The sequence below is a fragment of the Meleagris gallopavo genome, chromosome 12 (assembly GCF_000146605.3).
Source record: "Meleagris gallopavo isolate NT-WF06-2002-E0010 breed Aviagen turkey brand Nicholas breeding stock chromosome 12, Turkey_5.1, whole genome shotgun sequence".
Taxonomy (NCBI): domain Eukaryota; kingdom Metazoa; phylum Chordata; class Aves; order Galliformes; family Phasianidae; genus Meleagris; species Meleagris gallopavo.
The window spans coordinates 3,561,314-3,575,646 of record NC_015022.2 but is presented as its reverse complement, the minus strand read 5'-3'; the positions used below and the strand labels follow the sequence as shown (position 1 = coordinate 3,575,646).

At 38.2% G+C, this 14,333-nt stretch overlaps 2 protein-coding genes across 2 annotated transcripts in view; both read right to left on the bottom strand.

The window, feature by feature from the left end:
• The window catches only part of LOC100547485 (E3 ubiquitin-protein ligase NEDD4), a 37,869-nt gene extending 24,043 nt beyond the window's left edge, over positions 1-13,826 (bottom strand). Inside the window, exons 1-6 of the mRNA XM_031555211.1 lie at positions 13,566-13,826; positions 11,997-12,002; positions 10,830-10,903; positions 9,239-9,317; positions 8,123-8,161; positions 6,645-6,698 (exon numbers count right to left, since the gene is read on the bottom strand). Of these exons, the coding sequence (XP_031411071.1) occupies positions 6,645-6,698; positions 8,123-8,161; positions 9,239-9,317; positions 10,830-10,903; positions 11,997-12,002; positions 13,566-13,826 (513 nt within the window). The remainder of the gene's footprint in view (positions 1-6,644; positions 6,699-8,122; positions 8,162-9,238; positions 9,318-10,829; positions 10,904-11,996; positions 12,003-13,565) is intronic.
• A 247-nt stretch (positions 13,827-14,073) lies between these two features.
• LOC104912767 (E3 ubiquitin-protein ligase NEDD4) overlaps positions 14,074-14,333 on the bottom strand; it is a 7,375-nt gene continuing 7,115 nt past the window's right edge. The window contains 1 exon segment of the mRNA XM_031555210.1: positions 14,074-14,095. Within this exon segment, the coding sequence (XP_031411070.1) occupies positions 14,074-14,095 (22 nt within the window).

Here is a 14,333-nt window from a genome sequence, read left to right as displayed (position 1 = left end):
CCCATTACTTCAACAAACAAATTAAGACTACAGCAATTTCAATTAATGGACAATCAGGTCTTAAAACTTGAAATAACTTTTCTAAGTATTATTGATCTTTCACCAGCATTCACAATTACAACCAGTAAACAATATTCAGCTTGTTCAAGTCTCCACAACCTCATTTAAACAAGTCCTAAAATTCACATTTCATACAGTTTACGCTTTACTAACAATAAAAGCTGCTTCAAGACCAAACTCAGTTCAACCAAATTCAGTTAGATGTAAGTTTCATTACCAAAAAATATATTTAATATAAACTTTCTAGAGCCGAGTACTATAATTTGGACAGCAATGCTGTTGGGAGAGATATTAAGTTACAGCGTCCTGCTCAGACTGAAGAAGTGGTTGAAAGGGAAAAAAAATAAAAGGAAAGGAAACTGAAAATTCCTGTGGTTCAGGGTGTATACAGAAACAAATGGTATTTACAGTTTCTCTGTTCAAATATAACTTATCTTTAATCTTACATAGAGTAAACCATATTGAGAATAAAGCCTATATGAAATAAACCTGAAAGCCTTCTTCACAGTAATTTATGCATTTTTGCCAACTTTAAATGCAATATTAATCATTACTATAATTGAGCTAGAAAGTTATGTATTTAAAACTACAAAACTGAAGCTTAGTTATTTAGACATTGAAGTTGTTTAAACAAGAAAATCCCTTCAGGTTCATGTAAGCAGGAAATTACTGTTTATAATATATTAAATACAGATATTTCACTATATGACAAATTCACCAAAAAGAGTACCATATTCTAAGAATCAAATCTAAAAAATGAGTGTTGTGGATAATATAAAAATTAACCTCCCCAATGATGACAGTTTGACGACATTAGGAAATTCTGAAATAGCTGTGTTTAAAGTCTTTGATTATAATTTTTTATTTTAAATTTATAATTTTAATTTCAGCTGTAGAACACTGATTTTTCTGTAAGTCAGAACTCACCTTATGAGGCCTCCACAAAGAAGTGCTAGATATTTCCCTTTTAGAGGTTCCATATCTTTTCTTAACACCACTTGTTTTTCCTTCATTCCCAGGTTTGAACTGTATGTGCAACTGAGACGTCCTTGCATTATGACACTTGTATTTAAGACTGGATAAACAGCAAGAAACTTTCTGATGCGATCCTTCCAGTGAAACACTTCTTTGCAAAACATGGTGGGCTTTGTTCATCTGGGCATTCGGTCTTTCCAGTTGGTTTATATTCATCTGGTATTCTGAATCTATTTTTGAGGGTAAACATGCAGATGTGCTGCGTGCCAGTTTTAAAGGAGGGTATTTTGCAGTGGAGTTCAGATTTAACTCTTGACTGCAACAGCTATTAACCATTTCACTGCTTGATGCAAATGCTCTTGGAGTCAGATGAACTGAAATACATGAGAGGCTGTCAGCTATTTCTTCACGAGCTGCCTGCTCAGAACTGTTCAAAATTTGACTTTTGTCCTGTAATGATGTATGCAAGTAAAGTGGTCTTATGTCTCTAGCTTCACCAGATGCGCAAACTGTTTTAGACAGTCGAAGTCCATTGACTGCTGTTGAAAGGAATCCCTTGGAAACAGTTTGATCTTCCTTATGTGCCAGCTCATTAGGAAAAATAATTAGTTTATGTGATGTTTGATAGACACCTCTATGTGGCATCTGACCTGAGGTTACTGGAGATGCTGGAGGAGTACTGGAAGGACTTCTGGGGAAAATTACCAACGATGAACACCGCCGCAGAGGAACTTTAGTTTTCTTCCTCACTGACAAAGCTTCTTGGTCAAAAGCTGTATTCATTTTACACACTTCTATTTCTTCCTGAGATGAATTGTTTCTGTATGGGCTACATTTGTTTGCAGCATTTCCGTATGAAGAATCACTGTGTACAACACTACAACAGAAAGAACCATCGCTTGTGGAGAGAGTGCCGCTGCCGCTGTCACTGATGATGCTGTTACTGTATGAGCCTCCATCGCTCGTGGTGCTCGCACATGACCCGTAGTCACTGCCAGCACTGCTGAAGGACCCATTGTCACTGGCTGCAGTACTGTTAAGACTGCCGATGCACACAGCACTATTGCTCAGTTGGCTATCGTTAGCTTGACGATCAACCACAGCTCTAACGCCACAATTTCCTTCATTACAAATACTGATGAATGAAGCATCTTCGCCAGTAGCTGCAGCATCACCAGACCGAAAACATCCACTATACCTTCTGGACTGCAGAGAAATGTGCAGTGACGTGCTCTTTTTTTTCTGCAGTGAAGAAATAGCTGCATTTCCCTCTTGATTAATTACTTGCTGCATTACAGGTGCACAAGCAACTTGTCTAGAAGCCAGCTTCATTTGTGTAATATTAGGTCCAGAATTCTGTGCCTTTTTGAAATACGTTTGATTGTTACTATCCAAAACATCTTCGGAGGTTTCTGATAACAGATCTGTGTTCCTTCTTTGGGTTGCAAAATGCAATCTTAACCGTCGTGCCATTTGTTCTCATTTCCATGCATATTAGCAAATTAAAACCAAAAAGATCTTTCAGCAGAAAGTCTACAAGCAGCTGCAGAGAACCTGGAGCTAGTGCATCACAACAGTAAAAGCCCATAAAAGAAGTCGCAAGCTTTGTCCTAATTTCTACAGGATAGTAGTATTAAGAAAAAGATATTGTACCTCTTGAAATCAGTCAGCCATTTGTTGAAGTGCAGTTTCTGGACCGTCTTTGATTGCTCGCAGTCAGAAAGCATTCATTTATAAAGCACTTACATTCCAGAGACCTCAGCTGCAACGTACTGACAAACACTATCAACCTTGTTTCAATTATACCTTCTGCAATTTGCATATATGAATATAATAATAACCTCCCAGCACTTCCAAGTTTAAAACAGCAGCTTCTGCTGCAGCTGCACTAGCTGAGTCAATGTGTCCGTACTTTCCCCAGCAGCGTATGACTACTAATATTTTTACCCATAGGTTTAGAATTACAGGAAGTTGGTAGGAATGAAATCCCATATAATTGAGTATCAAGTCTGGGATTGAATTTCCAAATAGTAGCCATGCTAGCAAACTGCTGAGGTCTGACTTATGCATAAACCAGTGAAGTAACCCTTCTCCTAAAAAAGCTTTTCTAGACTATTTAAACAAAACTTGAAAGAAACCTGGCATTACCTAGCAATCTGCATTCTGTTTAACCAATCACACTTTGCAAAGATTTCCACGTAGTGAAAAGCTCTCCTTTGCACTTAGTTAATATTTTTTAGTGAGATACCTCTAAATTTGAAACGCAACAAGATGTTGATTAATAATTCAACACTTATTTCCAGCCTGCCATGTTAAATAATATATTTTAACCTTTCCAAATTACAGCTGTTGAAGGTAGAAAGAAACAAAATATTCTTACAGTGCAAAGCAAACTACCATCTTGTTTGCTGGAAGCCCAGAATAAGTGGACATTCATTACAGTTCGATATGGAATGCAAATGTATGCCCAGCTACATAAACTACAGAACACTGAGAGAATTATGCACTATGATAAATACGGTCACTGAACACAATTACAGAAGAAAGCTATTCTGTATGATTACATATAAGCTGTCATCTAAATTCATAGCTAACTACTAAGATTTGTTGGTTTTTTTTCCCCAGTAAAACAATCAAAATGAACAGCATATAAATAAACTAATATACAGTCATCTCTTGAAAGAATAACAGGACTGAGAGTTCTTACAAATGTTTCACAAATGTTTCACTGTCTCATCATCTGGAAAGGTCCTTTGCTGGCATCTAGTGGGACATCTGAAAAAAGGCAATCTTGCCATTCAGTTATTTTTTTTTTCTTTTTCCTTTACTTTGTGTGTGTTTCCCCTCCCCCCCCTTTTTTTTTGAAACATATTTGATATGAAAGTACTTATGAATACAGGAGCCATATATACAGTATAAATACGTATATACAGTGCAAAACACTACCAGACTAGCATGAAATTACTTAGTGCAGCTGAGAAAGTGCAAACAGAGGAGAACACTAGGCCATTTATACTTTTATAGGTCACACTACTAGATTTTTTCTGCTCCATATTTATTTAACCTTTGCTGTATTTTAAGCTAGAAGGTAATAAAATTAACATTTAAACCTCCTTCCCAAATAAGAGCCAAGAATCCAATTCACAGTACTCTGTTTGCAAGCAACAAATTTGTTTTCTAATTATACTCCAGGGCTTACTTAACCTCCATTACCTGAATTCCATGATTAGAATGCAGCAGTAAATGAATACTACCTTATTCATAAAAGCCAACAAATACAATAGTTCATCTATTTCATTATGCTTCACCAGCTGGATTTCTTCTAATGTTATGTGCTGGAGCAGGAAGAAAAGTAAAATACCATAAAAGCTTTTTTGGTCACAGTTTTAAAAGAGTCACAGTTGAACTACAAGCAATATATTTTAAAAAGTACACACCCTAAACTATGTGAACGAAAAGCAAACAATGCAGTTCTTCAAGAATCTTTCTGTCCCAACAATACACCTATTAGCAGCACAGTTTGTAACATGTTAGTTTCATACAAAACAAACCGCAACAATTTTACTGGACGTACTGTTTTCAGTTAAAGTTAGACAATAAGACATATTGGTGATAAAACCAGTGCTGCAGGACTTCCAATTTATGCCAGACTTTGAAGAGGATTTTTGAGCCAAGTTTTCAGGAAAGCAACATTACTTAAAAACAAGAAGAAATTTCAAGCTTCGATTTCTCTCCATAAGCTAACGGGAATCAAAGCATGTGGGACAGAATTCCACAAAGAGGAAGACATTCCCACAGCTGTAAGAGAATTTCAACGTTATCAGCTTACATCTACATTTTAAACAGCTGTCCAACAGACAGAACAAAGAATGACTGATCAATATTCAAGCCCACTATAACCAATGAAAATGAAACACCTTTTGAGCACAGCTGCAAACACATCCTTGTGAAAATGGATGAGGCATCCATGATTTTTGACATGAGAAGATAATAGAAGTGAGCAAGACTGTAAATCCCCAGGAATCACAGCTATGGTAATGATTTGACCAACTGAGGTAGTTCAAGACATGTGGGACAGAAATTTAGTGTTCACCTAACAGACAGCAAGCTAACTAGAAATAGGAAGACAGCCTTTTCCACTGACTGAACGAGGAGATGGGAAAGATTTAAAAATATATATATATATATTATCACAGAACTCCACAGTGAGTGATTAGGTCATGCTGCTCTGACCTTCAAACTCAGTCACACAAAGGAAACAAAGCACTGTTCCACATTGGTGCCAATGCCTTCTTGATTCCTCCCCCATAAGCAAAGAGGTCAAATAACTCATCTACTTTCTATTAGAGAATGAACAACAAGGAATTCTCTTGGTGAAAACCAGAAACCTCTGCTTTTTTCCCTTAATTTAGGTGCCTGATTTTCTAGTCTTGTCTGCTGACTTCCAGTTGGTGGCAGTACGGATCCAATGACTACGGACAGTACTTCAAGCTTCAAGTGCTGCAGCACTTAACAGCACTCTGAGACTAACTTCCAAGCGTCTTGACACACAGACTACAAATTCCAGTGATTCCATTTAAAGTTGCTTTAGGTATCCCAGATATTTTCTGGGACAAGAAACACCGCCAGCCAGCAATAAAATGACCTGGCTGTAGCATGATGGCTACAACCAAGAAATAAAGCTCTCCTTTCATAAATGCAATTATTCAAAAAGAAATCAGACTTATATTTGCAGACGTTTCCATTCTTTCAACCATTAGCAGAACAGCACCTCCATAAAAGATACAACAGATTACTGACAATTCAGACAGCGTTAGGAAAAATGAAAGGGTTTTTGCTTCTAACACATTCCTCAGAATTTCCTTTGAAGAAATTCTTCAAAATGGCCATCAGAGCAAAACAGTGTCTGAAGTGCAAACTAAAGTCCAATCAAGTCTCTCCAATTAGGTTCTATTGAAGAAAAGGTATATATTCTAGTGAGACAGAATGTCTGTTAAACAGGCCTACAACAGAAGCTTTAGCCTTAGTAATTCACAATTGAGCGCAAAGGCAGGAAGAAAAGGAGGACTCTTCACATAGGAAACAAGAACATGGTCAGGAGTTACAATTTCACCAAGGACACAAATGCACAACCTATCCCTACTTTATTTATGAAATCTCATTCAGAGAATAACAAGATAACACTCCAGTATCCATTTGTTGACAAAGAGAAAGCACATCATTTCTGTCCTGCTACTCCTTCATGCTATTGAAGAAACTGCCCCCATACATACAAACATCTAAACTCCCAACACTACTTTGTAGGAAAAATAAGCATACTTATATATGCTGAAAGTAGAGAGCAGAAGGACTCTGTGTCACAGAAGGACTCTGCCATAGTGCTGGAGAAGCAATGTAAGAAAAAGCACTTCTGAGTTAAAGCATGTCAGAAGTTCAGAGTAACAGCCTCATTACTTCAGAATTAGGTCTTCCTTTGGGTTGTGTTTTTTTTCCTTTTTCTTTTTTTTTCTTCCAGGTATTCTTTTTTAATTATTTTAATTTTGAATCCAAATGAAGTTATTTTCACTGAAGCCTTTATTAAATTGCAATATTAATACAAAAGGACCTACCAAACGGTTTTCATCAAACACTTCAAAAAGGAGTCTGTGTTTCTGAGGATTAACCTAGGAAAAAGAAAGATGTTAACTGTTAAAATATCTGCTGAATTCCACTGTTCGTGTCATTAAGACAAATGACATATTTCTTTCCTCCTGCCTAAGCACAGGAAGACCAATAAAAAGTCAAAATTAAAACAACAGTTTCTCATAGAACTTGGTATGAGAGTTCAAGAATGTATTTTTTTTTGCTTTTACGTATATCAAAGTAAAAACTAAAGGATGCTGACATCCACATTATAACACTTTTTCTTCCAATAATACTGGCTCAGAGCATATGTAAGCATATTGATTTAACTAGAGGTCTACAAGGACCAAGAAGTATTTTCCAACATTGAGATAAATAACCTAAAAATATTTATGATTAAGCTTACAGATGGCAAACTAGTGAATCACTAGTAAAAGAACATGTTGTTCTTTTATGAAAGATTTAAAACCAATGGTTTATCTTTATCAATCAAACTAGAAGTCTTAGACAACACCACAGCAAGGAAAATTAAAACATTTATCAGTCAAAAAAAATTATTAAAAAAAGGTATAGCTAACAAATGCAATAAAATGACCTCCTTCTTCCTCACATAGCACTGACAAAGAAAAATGAGAGGCTACTGCCTCTAAGCATGTAAGAAAGAGAAGCAATAGTAATATTCAAAAGAGAACAGTGAAAAGAATTAAAATAACACCAATGGTGCAAAACCAAGCAGGCAATCTAATAAGTTTATCAGATGGAAATAAAAAAGAACTAACCATAGATATAAAGATACCCAACAGTATAGTGCTTTTTTATGTTGCAGAAAAACTCTGACTGGAAACTGATGATAGATGTTACTTTATATAAGGTCACAATTTCCTCATTATTCAAGATTTGTTTATCAGAGGAGGGAAATTCATCATCGCTTGGGCATGCTTTACAAAGGCAGTTTTCTCACACTCCAGATTCAGAACTCAAGTGTTCTTTTAGCAGTCACTTACAAAATTGGGTCCTCCCAGTTCCTCAAACACTCAACAATACAGTCCACATTCTGACTATGTTCTTGTTGGACAAATAAGACCTAAATTAAACATCAAATCTACATTTTGTTCCTAAAATATAAATGATACTATGTTCATTATGCAACACCACCAATTGGCACCAATTAGCCAAAATCTGTGACCAACACAAAACTAGTTGATAAATCTATGCCCAAGTTTTTGTGCATTTATGGAACAAAGAAGGTAGATTTGTATTTGTGCTACAGTAAAATTTTCAGTCTTGAAAATAACAGATGTATTGCTAAGGAAAGTAGTCCATAAGCCTTTGAACATTAATTATAAACACTGCATTTCTGGTTTAAACAAAGCAGCAAGAAAAAAAATCCTATAAACATAATAACCAACTCAGGTAACAACATAGTAAAAAAAAAAAAAATCCATAAAAAACCTCAAACACTTACTCGAAATAAAAGTTCCTCATTCCACTTTGGGTTCAAGGACTGTAAGTAGGGAGGAAAAGGACAACATTGGTGACAGTACCAACAATATACTGGTGTCTTTTTCTGCTTTTCTTCACGTGTCACATCTATTTCATCTCTACTTCAACAACCTACTTCAAGCACAAAAGCTTTAATCTTGCTATTACAGATAAAAGTCATAGAAGTCTTATGCTGTTTAATGCAGTGCAAAATTGAGATAATTTATACACGTATTCTCAGATTTTGGGTAACAGCAGGGATGCAGAAAAGGCCTGTCCTGCCATACAAATCAGTTAATTTACTGTATGTCTTCAGTAGCACTCTCTGTTTCCTCTCAAGTCCACATCTGCTATCTGCATTGCTTACATGTAAGCACAAATTAATTCTAAATTATGAACTCTTAGCAAATGCCAGATCTCTCAACGATGTCATCTAGACACAGCAAGCACAAATGGACCAAAACCAACATTCCCTGATCAACCACACATCTCCTTTGAGTGTGCCTATTTTTAAAAATACTATACATGCTTAATAACAATTATCATGAAGCTGCATGAAAGAAATAGAACCACAGAACAATTCTTGGGTCAGCTCATAACACAAATCACAGTCATTACCAACAGCAATTTGGAAGATTATTTTCTCTCTCGTGTATAGTCTTTTCTTTCCAGTAGACCTACCATAAATTATTACTTCTAACACTGACTTTTGTCTGAGATATCCCAGAGAAACCAGAATTATCATGACTCAGGTGAACTATACAATTTGATGCACAAGACAGAAAAGTTGTATAGAAAGAGACAGATTACTACACCATTAAGGACCTAAAACCAAAGCAATCCAGTATTTCCATTAACTATTTAGTTTTGAGTCATTACTTACCTTATCTTCTTTATTGCTTCTCTACCTTACACCAATAAATTTATTGAAAGGAAAATACTAAAAATAATGCCACAAACAGAAAAATAGAGCAGACTACAGAACGTTTTTTTCCACTCAGGAGGAATGTTAGTCCTCGTATTTCTTGTCATTTTAACTTCTTCCTCAGAGTTTAATGAAAGAAACAAAACCCACATCCACAAAGACAAGCAAGCTAACCTTTCTAATAGTTTTTGTCTGAACACTGCTAAGGACTCCATTCACTGGATCATACACTGTCACTTTCACATATGGGTCACTGAGGGGAAAAACAAAAAAAAGATAAGCAAGTTGCTAGAAATCCTTTTTTCTTTTTGTCAGCATTATTAGCAGTTGAGCTATCAAAGGTTTAAATTAGCAGAACTATGAAACTAGGAAACTAGGAGATTACTTTACAAGTACTACATATATTGACACTTAGAAACATTTTCTAAACAATATCATTAATGATGTTTAAATTAGGTTTTAACTCTGTAGCAGCTATGCTATTTTACATTCTGCATTTCACTACAATTGGATTTTTTCTTCTTTCACAATTCTTCTTTCATGAGAAAAGGTTTAAAATATCCTGATGCACTTCTACAAAACATAGACACAATCAGTTGTGACTGAAAATGCTTGAAGTATTATACATCTTGGTTCTGAAAGTAACAATTTGGTACATCTAGAATCTGAGGTGCTTCCTTGAACACGCAATGTATTTTTAACATTTTCTGTTCCAGAGAGTTTAAGTTTAACCTGAATGTTTCAGATAGTGGAGGGGTTTAAGAGGACTGCTTAAAATGGTCTGTTGTCTCAGCTTGGGATTTTTTTCTTCCTACGATCAACAATCTTATATTATCTACTTTTTTCTACAATGGGGCAAAGCATTCCATTCTGATGTAAAAATCTGACACCATTTTTCTTGGAGAGTTAAAAATTTGCACGCCACTGAAAAAAGACAAGACATTCTATGGCTTAAAAAGAACCAACACAAATATCACAAGGGAAATTTTTCTAATGCTAAACTGATGGCACAATATTAATAATATTGCTAGCACATTATTCTTGCATTCTTGTACATACGCCTAAAAAAGCCAATAGCAGATACAGCATTAAACCCACCAGCACTTCTCCAGTCCCTCTGCTCAAAGGACAGAAGAAAAAACGTTACCATAAGCTGCATGCCACTGCTTGCCAATTCTACAAGATCCTGCAAAGCATCTCAAAGTCTGATCTTTACTGTGGCAAACGTTAAGCCACTTTAATTGTTTCTTCCCTTTTACAGATTGTTAAATTAGAAATTCATACCCAGAGCCTGCAGGCACTGGCACTGGTTTACCACACCTATAGAACTGGTGGATGCTGTTCCTCTGCACGTAATTTGAGTTAAAATAGTCTTGTTGTGCTGTTTAGTTAGTATTGTGCTCACCCCAAGCCTTTAAAGTACCGTTGAGATAATTTTGATTACAATTGAACTATTGTTTTAACTGCACTCTACTTGAAGAAAAACATGTACATGTAAATGTCCTCCCTGACAGAACCACTGTATTATGTGGAAAATTATGCTTTCCAACATATTGCTTTCCTAGGGCATAAGGTCTGTCCACGTAACTCTGAGGCAAGAAAGCACACATCTTAATGTTTATATAGCCTCTGATCATTTACAAGGTATAAGTTAAAACAATTCTGCTTTCTTTTGAAACACACATAGTAGGCTTTACTAAGATAAATAGCTATGGAAAATAAATAATCAGATGCCTCCTAAGACAGTAACTCTTTGTGTTCTTACCTGGCTCCTAGGATATCCTTCTTGGCCAGACCAATTCCAGCTATAACCTTCACCCTGACAATTCGTGTGCTCTCCTGAAATACAAAATGCCATATTTAGGATGCGTTCAGTCAATTTATTTTTCAGATCTGTTTCTAGTCTACAGAGCTAAAAAGCAATCATTGGCACAGTTTTGGATTCACACTGAAAACTACAGATAAGTAGTGCAGATACACTGTCTGACAGAACAAGTTCTAAAATTTAATAGCAAGTTCATTCTACTTTTACCTCTTTCCAAGCATTATCAGCATTGTACTGAATATAGTAATAGAGAATTCAACCAACCAGCTTTACCAAAACTGTAGGGTTTTTTGTTTGATTGGTTTTTTATTAATTTATCTGGGTTCTCAGCATTCTCAAGTAGAATTCTGCTGAGTTAGGGTGCTTACTGCTACAGAACATGATGGCTAATCTCACATATAGCTGTTCCCAGCAGCCCTCTTTCCCAAACACCCCTCAGAAAGATGACATTGCTCTAGCACCAGCAGTCACCATTTTCCCCTGAGAGCCTTGCAGTACTCTCCTACTGATTTGTATGTACTATGCAGCACACAAGAGGACCTTGTAGAGCAAAATAGGAAGAGTGAGCAAGCTGCTATCACTGCAATTCAAACAGCCCTGTGGCTTCTACGGCACCTGAGCTGCACACAGCTCTGGTCACACTACTGAGCAAGGCAGACATGAGAAATTCAGATGTGCTTCCAACTCTACTGAGGTCAGCCCATTACACTGAATGATTCATTCTTCTCCTACCCTGAACATCCTGCAGATGGACAGAGGGCTGTCTGCAGGATGACCGTCTGATCTCTCCTCCCCACACACCGATGCTCAGGCTCTGCTGATCTCAGTTGAGCTGTGAGGCTCTGGAATGCCACGCAGCAAACCACATCCGTGCACACCCCAACCACCCTGCAGCAGCCAAGCTCGGTGCCAGGCCAGCAGCAGCTCTTCCTTCCCAAGCAGGGTGACTCTCTAATGATCAGCGGGCCCTCAACGTGTCCAGATGGAACAACCCCATGGCATACCTGCTCCCAAATCCTGGTATCCTCTCCTTTCTACCAATTCTAGGATGCAACAGAGCCTTCCATGCAACTGTTCAAACTGCTGAACTGACAGAATGGAACTCACCTCATTCTGCCAGATGATTTTCTGCCAGTTCAGTCAGCTGATCACCTCGCCAGAGGTCCCCGGATCAACAGACAACGTTCTCACGTAAGATAAGCCAAGTGCAGTTCATTTGTTTTCCTACTTTAATCTCTGATCCAACTTTTGAAATTTTCAGTATACCTCCACAGATGAAACTCACAGAGATGTGAAGAAACCCCAAAGCCAGGACTGTTAATGCAGAACGGCAGCACCCGCTGGGCTGCTGGGCAGACTTTTTGAGGAAGCCAATGTAAGAGTGACGGAGTACTCTCACAGAGAGCACACATAGCAAACTGCTGTAGGCAAGAAGATCCTGTTGTCACCTCTGAAATACAGCAGTACCACATGGGTTGGGGGGACAGGCTTGCAGAAGTGCAGAAGACAAGGAGTATAGCCAAGACATTCAGTACACCAGCAGCTAACTCAGCATTCATAAAAAAACTGCACCAGTACAGTACCTTTATATTCCTTTAGAATGCATCTCAAATTTCTCAGAAAAAAAAATGATGTACACGTAAAATAAACCTTCAGTGATCTGCAGAAGACAGCATCCCCCAGAGGGCAGCTCTCTGGTGACTGCTAAAGTGACAAACAGGCAGAAGCGGGATGTGGTTTTGTCTGTAAAGCTGCCACTACTGCTTTCATCCTCAAAACAGATCAAATGTAGTTTGCTGTTTTTGAGCTGTGTATTGCCTAGCTTCACATCTTCGTGCTATTTAGGTAATATAAGAAGAGCTGTGCGAAGTAAAGTCAGACAAGGAGCTAAGGACTCTAACATACAAATTATTAACATACAAATAATTATTAGGAATACACTCAGTCAAAAAAACCTGTCACCACTCACGTGAAAGAGCAAAACAGCAGCAGTGCTGAGCCAGCATCAGGTAATGGGCAGGGGGAAGAAGGTGCGACACATAGGGCACTGCCTTCCTCTTTTAGAATTAATGAGATGAGAAAAAGTAATCATTTTAAGTGCTCTTAATGCTCTTTAGTTTTCTATACTCAGGTAAGGTGTAAAGGGAATATAGTTTGTAATTTACCTTTTTTTCTTTTACTTTCTGTATTTCTGCAATATAAGATAATTTTTAAAATAATGTGGCTATTTTATCCTGCCACTGCACACTAATGCTGTTAGAGCTTCAGAGGACACAGACTTCTGAGACACCTGCTACTCCTTTTTTTCTCCTTTCTTCCTTTTTCAGCACACAACCCCAGATGTCATTTCCCATGCAGTGTTAAAATAAAGCTCTGAACACAAAACTATTCGTTTTCAACACAGACCTTTCTAGTGCTCACCATTTCAATATCCTAGCGAGTCACAAGAAGTGCTGTGAGTAACAGAGAGATATCCATTTTAAAGAAAACTGAACCAGAGCAATGAAGAACTGCTAGATTTGGGCACTGAAATTCAGATTCCCGAGCACAGCACATAAAATAAGCAGGTGTGCACAAAATAGCCTCAATTATGGCTTCCTCTGGAGCCCAGATTCTTCATCATCATTTTATTTGTGCCAGCAGCATCATATTAGCAATCCTGCATTAAGCACAAACCAGCCAACAACAGAACACAGAGATATGAAGCTGAGGCTCCATGCCAGCACCCAGGGCCAAAGCAGCAAGCTGCAGGTTTTCTATAGCCCCAGGGTCATTCACTCTGAACTGTGCGTGCAGAATCATACATGAGAGCTGGTCTCTGATCGTAAACAAAGGGCATTTCTCACATTTGTAACTTGAAGAGGCTTGGCTAAGGTTCTGAGTTATGGACAAGGATGGATCTGATGGATTTGTTACATACCCAAGCTCTGTCCCCATCCCCAAACAAAGTCTGTGTTCCAAGAAATGTAAGAAAGATGGGAAAATGCCAGCTTCAAAACACCTTCCCCTTAACAAGGGTGGCTAAAAAACGCCCAAGCTGAGCAAAATTTACAGGAGTAAAGCTGAAACAGAGCGCGTGAGGGCCGTGCCGTTAGCCCAGCTAGATGGCCTCCACGTCGCTGGCAACCATTAAGGGAGCAAAGGGCAGCGCAGCCCCGCAGCACGCTGTGGCAATTCTCTAGCACTATTCCAGCGCAACTGCAATCCTAAGAGGAAAACAAGCGATCTATGAGAGGTCCGTAGCTACTCCTCTGGAACAGCGCACGAATCACGACACAGTCACTACAGCACAGTACGAATAACGCCTCCGAGCGGCCCGGCCCGCACGGCGGAGCTCGCGGCAGCGTACGGCTCGGCTCCCAGCCTCCCGCGCCGCGTTCAGCACCAGCGGCGCCGTTTCTGCCCGACACACCGGCACCAAGCTCCCCGCGGCGCCCGGCGGCC